The 15,922-nt window shown below is 45.4% G+C and overlaps 1 protein-coding gene and 1 non-coding gene across 3 annotated transcripts in view; both read right to left on the bottom strand.

The window, feature by feature from the left end:
- Positions 1-2,493: 2,493 nt before the first annotated feature.
- Positions 2,494-15,922, bottom strand: part of LOC146337670 (cornifelin homolog) — a 30,453-nt gene continuing 17,024 nt past the window's right edge. For both annotated transcript variants that reach the window (XM_084815099.1, XM_084815101.1), the window contains exons 2-4: positions 6,557-6,688; positions 4,164-4,300; positions 2,494-2,802 (exon numbers count right to left, since the gene is read on the bottom strand). In XM_084815099.1, coding sequence (XP_084671225.1) covers positions 2,713-2,802; positions 4,164-4,300; positions 6,557-6,688 — 359 coding nt within the window. In that variant the 3' untranslated portion in view covers positions 2,494-2,712. The remainder of the gene's footprint in view (positions 2,803-4,163; positions 4,301-6,556; positions 6,689-15,922) is intronic.
- On the bottom strand, positions 5,298-5,462 carry LOC146337671 (U1 spliceosomal RNA). The gene has a single exon (XR_014785229.1). It is a non-coding gene; the product is annotated as a U1 spliceosomal RNA (small nuclear RNA).

Raw genomic sequence — 15,922 nt, 5'->3', positions numbered from 1 at the left:
GGCACCCGGGGGGCGGGGAGGAACCGGATGTTTACTGTCGCAGAGGCGGGGCGCGCTGGGAAACGTAGTCTTTACGCCCTCGCAGCTCCCGCAGCGACTAAGGGCAGCGGAGGCTGGTGGCTCCGATTTCGGTGGGGCTATGCATCCATTCCGGGTTTCAGTCACAGCCAGCCAGAACGCTAAAGAAGCCATCCAAGGTGCTCAACCTATTTTAGGATAGGGTTCAACACCTTGGATAGCTCCGTTAGAGTTTTGGTTGGCTGTGACTGAAACCCGGAGTAAGGGTACAATCCTATGCGTGTTTAGAAAGGGGGAAAAGTCCTACAACTCCCAGCATTTCCCAGCCAGCACGGCTGACTGGGGAAAGCTGGGAGTTGTAGGACTTTTTTTTCCTGTCCAAACATGCATAGGATTGCGCCGTAAAGCGTGGAGTTTGGAAGCATACCCACTTCCCTGAATATAAATAATATACAGAATATATATCTGTCTGCGTGGAGTTTCTATCCCATGCTCGAGCATGTTATTCAGCTATTAGGTACAGCAGCCTCTCCGAACCTCGTGTCCTCCAGATGTGTTGGACTACAATTCCCAGCATTCTCCAACCAGCATGTGTTAGACTACAACTCCCAGAGTGCAGTAATAGCTCCTTCCTTGTTAGGCAGTACCTAAAGCCTTCCCCAACCTGGTGCCCTCCAGATGTGTACGACTATAGGTGCCATCATCACAGGCCAGAATGACCATTGGCTTCTCCCAGTTGCTGTTTCCTAGGCACAGCTACTTAACTGGTATGATACCTCTTCAGCCAAATCTAAGGGCACATTATAAACTTGGCTTAGAGCACAATCCTATGCACGTTAGAAATTAGAAATAAGTCCTACAACTCCCAGCATCTCCCAGCCAGCTAGACAGAAATAAGTCCTACAGCTCCCAGCATCCCCCAGCCAGCTATGCTGGCTAGGGAATGCTGGGAGCTGTAGGACTTATTTCTGTCTAAACGTGCATAGGATTGCACCCTTAAACTCCTTGTGCAAATACAAATTACCATGAAGGGGCAGAGGGCATGCTATCTAAATTGTTTCTGTTTGTAGTGTAGACATGCCCTAAATAGGATTGTCAATTTTTGAACCAGTCTTTGTAATTGTTCCTTTAACAGCAGCTTGAACTGCAGACTGTAGAAGCTACCTAATAGCAGGCAAGGGTGCAATCCTATGCACATTTAGCCAGAAAAAAAGCCCTACCACTTCCAGCATTCCCCTGCCAGCCATACTGGCTGGGGAATGCTGGGAGTTATAGAACATTTTTCTCTCTCAACGTGCATAGGATTGTACTATGTATATGTAACTGCCCAGAGAGCTTCTGGTATTGGGAGGTATAGAAATGTAAGAAATGAAATGAAGTGAAATGTGTTTAGCCAGAAAAAAAGTCTTACAACTTCCAGCATTTCCCAGCCAGCATGGCTGGCTGGAGAATGCTGGGAGTTATAGGACTTTTTTCTGGCTAAACATGCATAGGATTGCGCCTTAAGACTAGTTGTCCATTTAGCCCAATATGGACACAAGCAGTGTCGTTATGACAACCCCCATTGCCACACGGACCAGGAAAATCTGTAGTTACTCTTCCAGCATATTTATATCCTGCTTTACTGTTTAGTATACTAAAAGGTGCTAATACTCTGGTTAAAAACTCCATCAAAAAACACAGACATCCAAAACAAACAAACCACTACGTTTATACAGCATGACTGCAATCCTGGGGTTAGTTACCTAGGTGTAAGGTCTGTTGACCACAGTAGGGCTTACTTCTAACTTCAACTTGTAAAACATATTGTGCAAAATTTAGATGCTAACTAGAAATGCAAACAATCTTGCAAGACGTGTTACCATTTAAACCAAAAGCATGCAGTAGGAACTCCATCAAATAAAAGGACATATGTATCCAGTCTGTGCTTTATTATTTTCCTCATTCTCTGACTTCCTCTATGCTATAGTAAATAGTAAAATACAACGCCTTGTGACAATCTCATTCCCTTGTTGGAGCAAGGAAGATCCATCAATTATTCTGGCACTCTGGAAGATGTCACAGCTCCAGCTCTGAAAAAAAAAAGCTCCCAGTGCTGTGCTGCACTGCATTCCCACCCCACCGCAACATGGTTGTCTATTCTTATTGGTAGTGGCTCTCCAGCAGAGCTCTTTCCCATAATCTTCTACCTGATCCTTTTAGGTGGAGATGCCAGTGACTGAACTTGAGACCTTTGGTATGTAAAGCATGTGCTCTACAGCTGAGCAATGGTCATTCCCAAATGTTTGCCTCCGTGCCATAAAAAGCTTCACCTATGCATTTCTGCACTTCAGTCCCCTGCCAGACTGACAAGAACAGGCCAGAGTCCTGGCCCCCTGCCCACCCTAGCTTTGACTCAGTCCAGTGGATCACACCACTTCTCACTTGTCTTGCTCTCCCTGCCCCAACTCTAAAAAGAATCCCCAAAAACTGACACAGTTTTAGACAAGGATTATTTTATTAGGACACAGATTTTGAGGTGGGATGCCCACAGTGACTAAGCAAAGCGGTCCATCTCTTTCCACGCTTCCTTCTGCAAGAATGACAGCACTCTTGCCTGCAGTAACGTGCTCCCATGTTCAGAAACTGGCCATTTCTCCACCTAGCTTTGTTTCCCCTTTGCAGGAGCGACAATCAGCCACCTTTCCTTCCATCTCAGTTCCTACTGTTCAGTTCTCGTGCAAGTTGACAAAGACCACAGAGTGGACAGCAGGCCATGACTGTCCAGTCTTCAAGGATGGATCCCTGGGTAGAAACAAAAGCTGGATTAAAATGGGAGGTCGGGGTAAGGCTGGTTGCATGGCTCAGCCCCCAGAAAAAATGATATTTGACTGGGGTTGAACACAACTGACATGATTCCTGTCCATCTGTCAGTTTAATTGGCCACACTCGGGCAGATCAAGGTATAGCAGCCTTGCCTAACTGAGCACCCTCCTGATATATTGGCTTACACTCCCATCATCCATAGCCAGCAGGACCATACTGATGGGATGATGGGGATTGTAGTTCCACACACCTAGCAGGCAACAGGCTGGGGAAGGGTGGTGTACAGCCTTAGATCTGGTTCACAAATGTACATTCATTGCCTGCTGACTGTAGCATTTTGCTAATTTTGATAAAAATGCACAAATACCTTCTGAGTGTGCAATAATGTTTCCAGACATTATGCACAACGGTTGATTTACCATTTGATTATATGCCCTTCATGTAAATTTTATACTTATGTAACAAATTAATCTCTATCAACTATCTATATCTATTTCCAAATTCAGTGGAGGCTGGTGGCTCTGATGCCAGTGGGGCTCTGAATCCTCTCTGGGTTTCAGTCAGATCTCCAAAGGAGCTATCCAAGGTGTTCAACCCCCCAAATAGGTTCAGCACCTTGGATAGCTCATTTAGAGTTCTGACTGGTTCTGACTGAAACCCAGAGAGGATTCATAGCTCCACTGACATCAAAGCCACCAGTCTCCTCTGTCTAAATTAAGGCAGAAGCAATACAAGTTGGTATAGAACCAGCGTCAGTCAAGAAAAGCCTAGGAAAATAAAAGAAACTTCACTTGAAGAGAAATTTAAGTGTCAGGCAGACCTCACTGGGGAAGGTGTTCAAAAATGGGGCACCACCACAGAGAAGGCATTGACCCCCCAGTCATCCCAGCCTTCAGAGATTGCCAAGTGACCAGGAACAAGGCCTGGCCCACTCTAATGCCTTTAATAATAGTCAGAGGGATAGCTGTGTTAATCTGTTACAGTAAAAATGAGAAAGAATCTTGTGCCATCTTAAAGGCTAACACTTTATTATCGCAAAAGCTTTCACAGACCTGACTCCCCTGATGAAATGCACTATAGTCCCTGAAAGTGTATGCCAGACACATGAAAACCCTGTTAGTCTTTAAGTGCCACAAGACTCTTTTGTTTCTCCTTGCCAAGAAAGGCTTTATCCAATTCCTCCTGAGAGAATTCCTGTGTAGCTCAGAAGCTTGCTAGCCAGCCGACATATTTTGAGTCACTAGAAAGGTATCCATCAGCACAGACTGGGCCTTTTGTTTGGCCCAGCAAAGAACTCCTCTCTCTATATCCAATCTTATTTGACTTCCCATGTTTTATACCTCAATATGGTATTTCTCACGGACACCAGTGCGCAGGGCAATGAGAGTGCCAGGCAGGAATGGGAGGCAGCAACACTCATTGGCCTGCTCTGCCACACGGCAGGCAAGGATACAAGGCACAAATGTTGCACAGAGACCTGCAGGAGGGGGAAGAAAAAACATGGCATACAATCAGCCCCCATTTGGTGCCCCAGGGAAAAGAACTTGGGACGCACAATCTTCTACATTCCCTGGTACCCACCCACCTTGGTGATTAGCCTTCTATGTACTACAAACCCATCACCTCCACCACCCCTATTGTTGTCTTTCTGCTGTGTATTCAGATTCTAGAAGTAGGGGACCAGATTTTGCTAGCATGGATAGCTTATGCATATCAAATCCTGGCTTATTAAACAGCATTTGATCTTCCAAACCAGGCTACATTGTGAGGGAGAGAACAGGGCCCATATTCAGGGTCTGAGATGCAATTCCCTTTTGTCCAGGTGTGCTGAATAATAATAGTAATAGTAATAATAGTAGTAGTAGTAATAATAATAATAATAATAATAATAATAATAGAATTCATTAGACCCCTCTCTCTTTAAAAAGATCCAAGGCAACTTAAAACAAAATCTGTCAGGTCTTCTTTCCCCCATCCTCCCCATCCACCTGTCCTCTTTGTGACCTATCATTTCCCATTATTGCTATTGATGGTGATGATAATTAACATTTACATCCTGCCTTCCTCTAAAGAGCTAAAATAATATACATGCTTCCCTCCCAGTCTTCCAATTTGATCATCACAACAACCCTGTGAAGTAGCTTAGGTTAAGAGAGAGAGAGAGAGAGAGAGAGAGAGAGAGAGGGATGGGTGGGGTGGGGTGGGGTCTTGTTCAAGGTCTCCCAGTGAGCTTCATGACTAAGCTGGGATTTGAAGCTGGCTCTTCCTAGTCCACCATTTTAACCACTCTGCCTCTGCCTATAATGCATAAATCAGAAATCCCTTCCCTAGCCTGTTTATTGACAGCTCTTTACCCTGACTTTTCCTGACTGATTCCCCTTCCCTTGTACTGTCTTTTCCTTTTCTCATTTCCTTTTATAGATATAGATATTTGCAATTTTTTTCTTTATTTTTATTTTATTTTAATTTTTTTCCAGGGGAAAGCGTGAACACAGTCCCCCCACTACCACAAATTATGCAGTTGAGTTTCCCTCATTTCGGGAAATCACAGAGGTCAGCACACCTGGAGTGCAATGGATGAGCCTCACCCTAGGAAAACCGCCTTCATGATCAAGGTGTCTCCCCTGCCAGGTAGGTATAGATATTTGCAAATATAACAAAAACAAAAAAAGAAAGAGGAAATAAAATCAGCAACGGACGAGGAAAAAAGAAAGAAAGCAGCAGCAGAAGAAGAAAGAACTCCCTTCAAGCATTTTGTCTTTACCTTCAGATGGTATGCTTGATGGCAGGGCCTGTGTTCTTTCTCATTTTTTTGACAAGCAAAGTAAATAATCATCCTATTTACTAATAGCACATTCATTCCCCAAGTGTCAGTCCTTATGTAGCCAAAACTGCACCCTCCACATACAAGAGGGAGGCATCAGCAAGTTTGGCAGAGCCCCAGTATTTGCAAAAGGGTAGATAGATGGGTGGGAGAGTACCTAATGGGGGGGGGAATAGCCCAGTGAGGACTGAGCATACTCAGTGTGGAACAAAATGCTGACTGACTGTCGGGGGCAGGGAGATGGGAAACCAAAGGGATGGCAATGAGAGGAATGGAATGGAGCTTCATGAGTGGCTGAAACCCTGAACAGAAGTACCGCACACTGCAATATTTGGTTGCAGGTGCAACTTGTAGTAGTAGTAGTACAGACTTCCTCAATCTGGTGCCCTCCAGATGCATTGGACTACAACTCCCAAAATACTGGCTGGGGACTACGGAAGTTGTAGTCCATCACCACTAGAGGGTACCAGATTGGGGAAGGCTGCCGTAGTAATAGAAATGTAATTTTTATATGTAATATGCATATTCCTGCCATTCATTAATAAAAAGAAATTAATAAATGAATCAATAATCTCTGCTGGACTATACCTCCCTGATGGGACTATACCTAGACTATACCTCCCCTCCCTTCTCCTAGGATTGCTAGTTTGTTTGTTTTTTAAAAAAATTAAGAATACTGCTCCTCTCTGGGCAAGGCAGGCAGAGAAAAGCCAGCCCCCTCTGAAGGTCAGAGACTGACGCGGCAAGAATCAGGTGGCTCTTAGGCAAGAGTGTGGCAAAATGTTAAACTGACTGGCTCTTCCGACAGACTCAGCACTGGTGGCCTGACAGACACCTCACTAGCAGCCCTTCCTCTTCCCACATACGCCCAGCCCCTTGAGTGATGGGAGGGGACCCTCATTTACTCACAAATGCCCATGTCAGAACAGCAGTCGCACAGATCTGAATTCCAGTTCCCCTGGCTTCTGAAAGTGTAGCTGGTGCCCATGGGTTGAGGCTGGGCATCGACGACCACATCAGTCTGATAGGCCATGTCAGCTCCTGGGAAGTGGAGAGGAGAGAAAGAGGAACAGCACTCATCGCCGCCATCAGATCCAGTCCCCAAGGTGCGGTATTTCGTGGGCCCTGGATGACAGAACTTCAGCAAGCCCATGCAATTGTCTTCCTCTGCCCTAGTGTGGCCAAGCCAGTATTTTGGGACCTGGGGTTGCTAACTTTTTTTACCAGCCCCTGCTCCTGTGTCTTTAACATCAGTGTGATGTGCCGACACTAGAAAGTGATAACACTTGTCTCCATGCCATCAAAAGTTTCACCTACCAATTTCTGCAGAGTAGGGGGAAGGCCAGGTGTCTCCCCTCCCACCCCAATGTGTTGGTTGGCAACCCTATTATTGCCCTAGGTGGGAAATCCTAATTAGCCCCACTGCTGCCAAATAAAATCGAGCACCATTCACTGGGAGGTGTTCTTGTACAACACAAATCTATTTGAAATGAGCTACTGCGTTCTTGTGCAGCTCCTGTTCATTTACAGAGTGGCCAAGTGTCCTCTTTTACCGAAGTCAGTCCTCTGTTTGAAGAGCTGCCAGAGGATTGTCCCCTATTTGAAGGTGTCCTTGACTTGAAGGGCTGACCTATCCAAACCTAGCGTAAAGACAGAAGACCATAAGAACTGCTGCCCATTAACGGTTAACACCTGAGGAGCAGACTGAAAAGGCGAGCACACATATCACCTGGTCATAGTCCATCATGCTTTAATTTCTATTTAAATTATAATAATTATTTATATATTTGCATCTCTACATATAAATTAGCATATGCAAATTTTATGCAAACAAGCATCCTCTTTTATCCTCTTTTTTGGCAATTCACAAGTGGCCACCGTACCTGTGGGTTGTGCTTCGTGGGACAGTTCATCTTTAATGACACCCAAACTGCTTCATAGCATCTTGCTAAAGTTGGAGGTAGATGTGGGCCTGCACTGTTGGCATGGCGACAAAGTAGTCTCATGCTCCTATAGCCAATTGTGGAACTCCTTGCTCCCACAGCTGATTTGCTGTGGGACACTTTGCACTGCTACACAGGCTGTGTTCCCACAGCCACTTTAGCTTATGCAAGCTCTTATTGCCCTTTGCTCTTTTCAGAGACCATGCTAACATGGATTAGCCCTCCAATTCTTCTTCTTGAGGGTTGCAGAGAGATGTTTTAGATAGAAATCCCCTTTGCATCCAACCCACCCAAGCAATAATTTTAGGGAAAGGCAAAATAAAAAGTGACTCCCTTCTCTAAACAACACAGGGCAGGCCCTAGAGCTGTATGTTGTAAGAAAACGCCTCGAAAGGACAAAATGCCATAGTGCAAAAGAGAACCTCCCACACCCTCATAGCAAACTAATCTGACCAGGAAAGTGATATTCTCATGCCAGGAACCACTGCCAAATGCAGCCCTCCCCTTACATATCGATGAATGTTCTTTTCTTGTCTACTGTATTTGCTTATTTTTCAGCTGCTGTGCTTTTTTGAGAACTGGGAGGGTGTTTTGTCCTATGGTCTGTTACCAGTAGTTCAAAAAAAGCCTCTCCACTCTGGAGGGATTGTGCATCTTAATGTCCTCACGTGCGCATTTACATCATATGTGTTCCCTAGAGACAAGATTCCTCTATCTCCAGGGATGTCACTTCAAGATGTGGCAGAGGGAGCTCAGCCTGGAGGAATGACTGTTCTAGCAACTCACCCTCACATTTTTTTTTTTAAACAAAGCATCTGTGTTTGAAAGGCAAAAATAGAGACAGCACTTTATCAGGGACAGCTACCAGAAAATATGCAAAGAGAAAACTCACTGGAAAAGATCCTGATGCTGGGAAAGATTGAAGGCAAAAGAAGAAGGGGACGGCAGAGGATGAGATGGCTAGATAGCATCACCGATGCAATGAATATGAATTTGAGCACACTCCGGGAAAGAGCAGAGGACGGGAAGGCCTGGCATGCTATGGTCCATGGGGTCACGAAGAATCGGACACGACTTAACGACTGAACAACAAAAACCAGAAAATAAGATATTTGTTAAGGAGATTACTAGCCAGTGCTGTGGTGGGGAACTTGTTGCCCTCTAGGTGATGTTGGACTCCAAATCCCATCAGCCCAGGCCAACTGGGCCAATAGTTGGGGAGAATGGGAGTTGTAGTCCAACAGTATCTTGAGACTCTAGGTTCCTCACCCCTGGGCTAATGGCTCAGGATGGCTGGCCAATGTTTCCTTAATGGGACCGAATTGTTAGCAGATGGTTTCTTGATAAGAGAACTCTCTCTGGGATGCCCTAAATGGAGAAACCCCTTCATGGATCACTGCCTTGTTGTGGCGAAGGGGCTTGCGTAACTCAGTGAAGCCATAAGCTATGCCGTGCAGGGCCACCCAAGATGGACAGGTCATGGCGGAGAGTTCTGACAAAATGTGGTCCACTGGAGAAGGAAATGGCAACCCACTCCAGTATTCTTGCCAAGAAAACCCCATGGAAAGTATCACAAGGCTAAAAGAGATGATGCCGGAAGATGAGCCCCTAGGGTCGGAAGGTGTCCAATATACTACTGGGGAAGAGCAGAGAGTATTTCCAAGTAGCGCCAGAAAGAGTGAAGCGGCTGGGCCAAAGCCGAAAGGACACTCAGCTGTGGATGTGTCTGGTGGTGAAAAGAAAATCCGATGCTGTAAAGAACAATATTGTTTAGGAACCTGGAATGTAAGATCAATTAATCAAGGTAAGCTGGAGGTGGTCAAACATGAGATGGCAAGATTGAACATTGACATCTTGGGAATCAGCGAACTAAAATGGACAGGCATGGGCGAATTTAATTCAGGTGACCATCATATCTACTATTGTGGGCAAGAATCCCTTAGAAGAAATGGAGTAGCACTCATAGTCAACAAAAGGGTGGGAAAAGCAGTACTGGGGTACAATCTTAAAAATGATAGAATGATCTCAGTACGAATCCAAGGCAAACCATTCCTCATCACAGTAATTCAAGTCTATGCCCCAACCACTGATGCCGAAGAAGCTGAGGTTGATCGGTTCTATGAAGACCTACAACACCTTCTAGAGCTAACACCAAAAAAAGAAGTCTTCTTCATCATAGGGGATTGGAATGCTAAAGTAGGAAGTCAAGAAATCACCGGGATAACAGGCAAGCATGGCCTTGGTGTACAAAACGAAGCAGGACAAAAGCTAATAGAGTTTTGCCAAGACAACACGCTGATCATAGCAAACACTCTTCTCCAACAGCACAAGAGACGACTCTACACATAGACATCACCAGATGGCCAATATGGAAATCAGATTGGCTGCAAAGGACATAATCAAAGATGGAGAAGCTCTATACAGTCAGTAAAAACAAGACCTGGAGCTGACTGTGGCTCAGATCATGAGCTTCTTGTTGCAAAATTTCGGCTTAAATTGAAGAACGTCGGGAAAACCACTAAACCATTCAGGTATGACCTAAATCATATCCCTTATGAATATACAGTGGAGGTGAGGAATAGATGTAAGGGATTAGACCTGATAGACAGAGTGCCTGAGGAACTATGGACGGAGGTCCGTAACATTGTTCAGGAGGCAGCAACTCAATCCATCCCAAAGAAAAAGAAATGCAAGAAACCCAAGTGGCTGTCTGATGAGGCTTTACAAGTAGCTGAGGAAAGAAGGGAAGTGAAAAGCAAGGGAGAAAGGGGAAGATATATCCAACTGAATGCAGAGTTCTAGAGAATAGCAAGGAGAGACAAGAAGGCCTTCTTAAATGAACAATGCAAAGACATCGAGGAAAACAACAGAATGGGAAAGACTAGAGATCTCTTCAAGAAAATTGGAGATCTCAAGGGAACGTTTTGTGCAAATTTGGGCATGATAAAGGACAAAGAAGGCAGGGACCTAACAGAAGCAGATGAGATTAAGAAGAGGTGGAAAGAATACACAGAACTATACAGGAAAGATCTTAATGTCCCTGATAGCCACAATAGTGTGGTCACTGAACTTGAGCCGGACATCCTCGAGAGTGAAGTCAAGTGGGCCTTAGGAAGCATTAGTAACAACAAAGCTAGCGGAGATGACAGTATTCCAGCTGAGCTATTTAAAATCCTAAAAGATGATGCTGTTAAAGTGCTGCATTCAATATGCCAACAAATTTGGAACACTCAACAATGGCCACAAGACTGGAAAAGGTCAGTTTACATTCCAATTCCAAAGAAGGGCAACGCCAAAGAGTGTTCAAACTACCGCACAATTGCGCTCATTTCACATGCCAGCAAGGTGATGCTCAAAATCCTACAAGCTAGGCTTCAGCAGTATGCGAACCGAGAACTACTGGAAGTACAAGCTGGGTTTCGAAGAGGCAGAGGAACGAGAGATCAAATCGCCAACATTCGCTGGATCATGGAGAAAGCAAGAGAATTCCAGAAAAATGTCTATTTCTGCTTCATTGACTATGCTAAAGCCTTTGATTGTGTGGATCACAACAAACTGTGGCAAATTCTTAAAGTGATGGGAGTACCAGACCACCTTACCTGTCTCCTGAGAAATCTGTATGAGGGTCAAGAAGCAACAGTAAGAACCAGACATGGAACAACCGAGTGGTTCAAAATTGGGAAAGGAGTACGACAAGGCTGCATATTGTCACCCTGCTTATTTAACTTATATGCAGAGTTCATCATGAGAAACGCCGGGTTGGATGAATCACAGGCCGGAATTAAGACTGCCGGGAGAATTATCAACAACCTCCGATATGCAGACGATACCACCCTAATGGCAGAAAGCGAAGAGGATCTAAAGAGGCTCTTGTTGAGGGTGAAAGAGGAGAGTGCAAAAGCTGGTTTGAAACTCACCATTAAAAAAATGAAGATCATGGCATCTGGCCCCATCACTTCCTGGCATATAGAAGGGGAAGAAATGGAAGCAGTGACAGATTTTACTTTCTTGGGCTCCAAGATCACCGCAGACGGTGACTGTAGCCATGAAATTAAAAGACGCTTGCTCCTTGGGAGGAAAGCTATGGCAAACCTAGACAGCATAGCAAGAAGCAGAGACATCACCTTGCCGACAAAGGTCCGTCTAATCAAAGCTATGGTTTTCCCAGTAGTAATGTATGGCTGTGAGAGCTGGACTATAAGGAAGGCTGAGCACTGAAGAATCGATGCTTTCGAACTGTGGTGCTGGAGAAGACTCTTACGAGTGCCCTGGACTGCAAGGAGGTCAAATCAGTCCATCCTAAAGGAAATCAACCCTGAGTGCTCATTGGAAGGACAGATACTGAAGCTGAAGCTCAAATATTTTGGCCACCTAATGCAAAGAGAAAACTCTCTGGAAAGGACCCTGATGCTGGGAAAGACTGAAGGCAAAAGGAGAAGGGGACGGCAGAGGATGAGATGGCTAAATAGCATCACCGATGCAATGAATATGAACTTGAGCACACTCCGGGACAGAGCGCAGGACAGGAAGGCCTGGCGTGCTACGGTCCATGGGGTCACGAAGAGTCGGACACGACTGAACGACTGAACAACAACAACAACAAATGGAGAAAGTGATCTGTTTGGGGAAGTTGACATCCCTTCCAGCTAAAAGGAGGTTGTAGGCACGTGTCTCAGTGCACGTGGTAGGCAAGCACCATTGGAGGCTTGTGGCTCCAATGTCAGTGGGCAGTGAATCCAACTGAAAACATGTAGTGTGATTTTTATTTTTTTTATTTTTTTACCAAAAACACCTTGATCCTGAGGCAAGCTGCAGAAGACAGAACAGAACCTCTTGATGAATTGCAACTCAGCGGTCCCTCTCATTCTAATCTCCCTAAGTGGTCTCATTGCTCCAGAACGGCCACTTTAAGGTCAGTGGCTGGGTGTCCTTGGAGGCTGAAATGTTCTCCCACTGGTTTTTGAATGTTGCCATTTCTGATGTCAGATTTGTGGGCACTTTTCCGTAGAGACCAGATTCTTTGTCCTTTTACAACAGTTTTTACTCCAAATCACGCTCACCCCCTTTTTTAAAACCTAAACTTAGAATAAATCATAACATCCAGCTCCTCTTGTTCGCCCTAAATATGTTTACTCCCAGTGCAGGCTGGTGGCTGCGATGTCAGTGAGGGTGGTGGTGATTTCCTCTGAGTTTCAATTGGAGCCAGTCAGAACTCTAATAGAGCAATCCAAGCTAGCTCCTTTAGGGTTCTGATTGAAACCTGGAATGAATTCACCACCTCATTTTAGAATGGAGAAAATCTGTGCAAATCCCGGGAAACCACCAAACCATCAGGGGGAAGGGGGTGGAGCCCTTTGAGGAACCCCAGGGGGCTGGATTGAGACCCCAGGCTGGCTGGATTTGGCCACCAGGCCTAAGGTTCTGCACCCCCATGATATAGGGCAGCAGATGGGCTACATGCTACAAGCGTGTGTGTTGATTGCCTCCACTTATCTGCTACTTGTATATTTGTAGATAAACTAAATATTATAAAAACATCCTGGGTCTCCAATGGTCTTGCCTCCAAAAGAACTTAAGCCCCTGGAACTTTTCTTGGGCAAATGGGAGCATATAACACAGGGACTGTCGGTTACTGTGTACTCGTCTGAATTAAGAGGGATCTCCAGCACTGGGGAGAACTGAAGGGCGGGGTGTGAACCTGGATGGAGTGACTTTAGCCCTTATCAGGAGTTTCGTCCATGCAATGCTGATAAAGTGAAAAGAACTTCCTTTTCAGAGACGCCGGGTTGGTTGCGGGCCCAGAACAAGAAAGACATATGGTTACTGCAGAGCTAATGATTTTTGAGTCCATCAATTTACACCATAGGGCAGGCATAAGACACAATTTGTAATCGGCAAAGTCTGTCAGCAGTTTCTATAGCAGTCTCAAGTTTTCCTCTGCTTCAAAAGCCACCATTAAACCTTGCAGCCTTCACCAACATGATGCCCTCCAAATGTGTTAGATTACAACCCCATCACCCCATCACAATGGATTTGCAATCCAACACATGTGGAGAGCCTAGGAGCTTTCCTATATGAGGTATGTATTGTGCGGTCATCATTCCCTGCTCACAGTTCCTTACAAGTTCTTTAGATGATGACGTGACCCTAATTCTGTGATGAAACCAAAAGGTGCAGTGGATTAACAGCCAATTAACAGCCCCGTGTAGAAAACTTCTAGGTTGAGGAAGCTGGACTAGTGTCTCACATAAAGGAATGTTGCTAAATTCTGAACTATCACTCACTTAGGGCACAAACCTATGCATGTTTAGACAGAAAAAGTCCTACAAAACTGCCCATGCAGGCTGGGGAATGCTGGGAGTTATAGGGCTTTTTTTTTTTTTTGGTCTAAATATGCATAGGAATGCACCCACTCACTACAGGAGACAAGAGGAGTGTGCCCAAACTGAAACACCCTAAGACCTAGGGCAGGGGTGGACCTCATCCTCACCATTGGGCTATGCCGATTAAAGCTAATGGGAGTTGTAGGCCAAAACATCTGGAGGTTCTCAAGTTGCCCACCCCTGGCCTAGGCCTGTACTCAACCAGGGACAAACAGATGTTAATTTCAAGCCCACCACTGACTTCTCCCAAGTGTTGCCAACTATAGTGGAGGTTGATGGCTCCAATGTCAGTGGGGCGGTGAATCCACTCTGGGTTTCAGTCAAACCTCTACATGAGCTCTCCAAGGCGCTTCCACACCTTGGATAGCTCCTTTAGAGTTCTAACCGAAAACTAGACCAGATTCACTGTCCCACTGACATTGGAGCCATCAGCCTCCACTGGCCAAATACCATTTGCATGCCCCCCCCCCCCCCCAGCACGGAACTATTGTGTCACATGTTGTGTATTTTAAGTAGGGTTGCCAACTTTTGAACCAGGCCTAGCTGTCACTTTGACAGAGAGGTTTCATCTGCTGCAATTAGCAGGTGATCACATTTCACTCCATGCCACCTGCTGATCTCTGCATATTAAGCCTCTGTTCAAGAGAGCAGAGTGCCCAGTAAGGGCTTTTTTTTTTTTAATTGCTCAGTTGGTAACCTCATTTTAGGAGATGTGGATTCATGAAGATGTATCTCCTTATAGTAGGAAAAACCTCAGGCCACAATAAATGAATTAGCCTCCAAGGTGCCGCAGGACTTTATGGGAGAGAAAACTCTGTTGAAATCAATGGGAATTAAGCACTTAACTGTGCTCAGGTTCCACTGAAATCAATGAGCTTAGAAGTCCAATCCTAAAAACATTTACTTGAAAGTAAATCCCATTGATTTCAATACAGCTTACTTCAGGGTATATGTGCTTCAGCTTTAAATACGGTTCGTTTTCTTGGGATTGCAGCTAGACTTCTGCACAGTACAGACTGACATGAACGTATGCCTCTGGAATTTACCTTTAAGAGACTAGTCCACATGACAGATTTTTTAAAAAATGTTTTTACTGCACTCTTCTAGCATGTCTAGCACTTAAGAAACCTTCTCATGCTTCTTTGCTACAATGTTAAATAGACTACCATCATTCTCCTTTTAGAGTATGTGAAACTGAGGTTACTTGTTCAAGGCACACCCAGTGATTCATTGGACGGGCTGCCACCTTTTGTTCCTGGCCCTGCTTTTCTGCCTTCAGTGCCAGTTGGACACACAAAAAACAATGCCTTGCATGCATGGAAACAGTTCACTGGCATAGTTTGTGTGCCAGGCTGCCATTGAAAGTGCGGGAACAAGGCCAGAAAAAAGATGGCGACCCTATCCACCGATAAAAGCTGGGATTAAAGCCCAGGTTTCAAATTCTAGTTCATCAGTTTAGCTGCTGCAGCACCTTCTTTGTTTAACACCCCACTCCATCTCACCTCCTTCAAATGAATTCAAAGACTTTCTGCCACCTCCCTACTAGCCAATCCTGGCCTCACTGTTTAATTCCACAAAGGCCGGCGTCAAGAGCAGGCATGGCTGAGCACCTGCCCAGGGCCCACAGCACTGCCGGGGCCCAGTGAGAAGAGCCCCATGGAGTTGCCCCTCTTCATCGTTGCAACCTGCTTGTTCACCTGACTCCTGCTGTGGCCCAGACAATGGCGGTGGTGAAAAGGAGGAGCAGGAGATGCAGTGGCCTGCTCACTCTCTGCCTGTCAAGCAAGCGACAGCACTGATGAGAAAGAGGAGGAGGAGCAAAGGCTGCTGCTGACCATGGCGGTGAGAAGGCAGACTCATTGAAAGAGGATTGTGGATGTCTTGCCCAAGGGCCCTCCAAAATCTGGAACAGACACTGAATCCAGCTGTCTCTAACCTGATGTAATCCA

Source organism: Heloderma suspectum, chromosome 10 (genome assembly GCF_057233095.1).
Source record: "Heloderma suspectum isolate Gila_16-S chromosome 10, 16-S_ref, whole genome shotgun sequence".
NCBI lineage: Eukaryota > Metazoa > Chordata > Lepidosauria > Squamata > Helodermatidae > Heloderma > Heloderma suspectum.
Note: the sequence above shows the minus strand (reverse complement) of the source record. Positions and strands in the feature narration are given on the sequence as shown.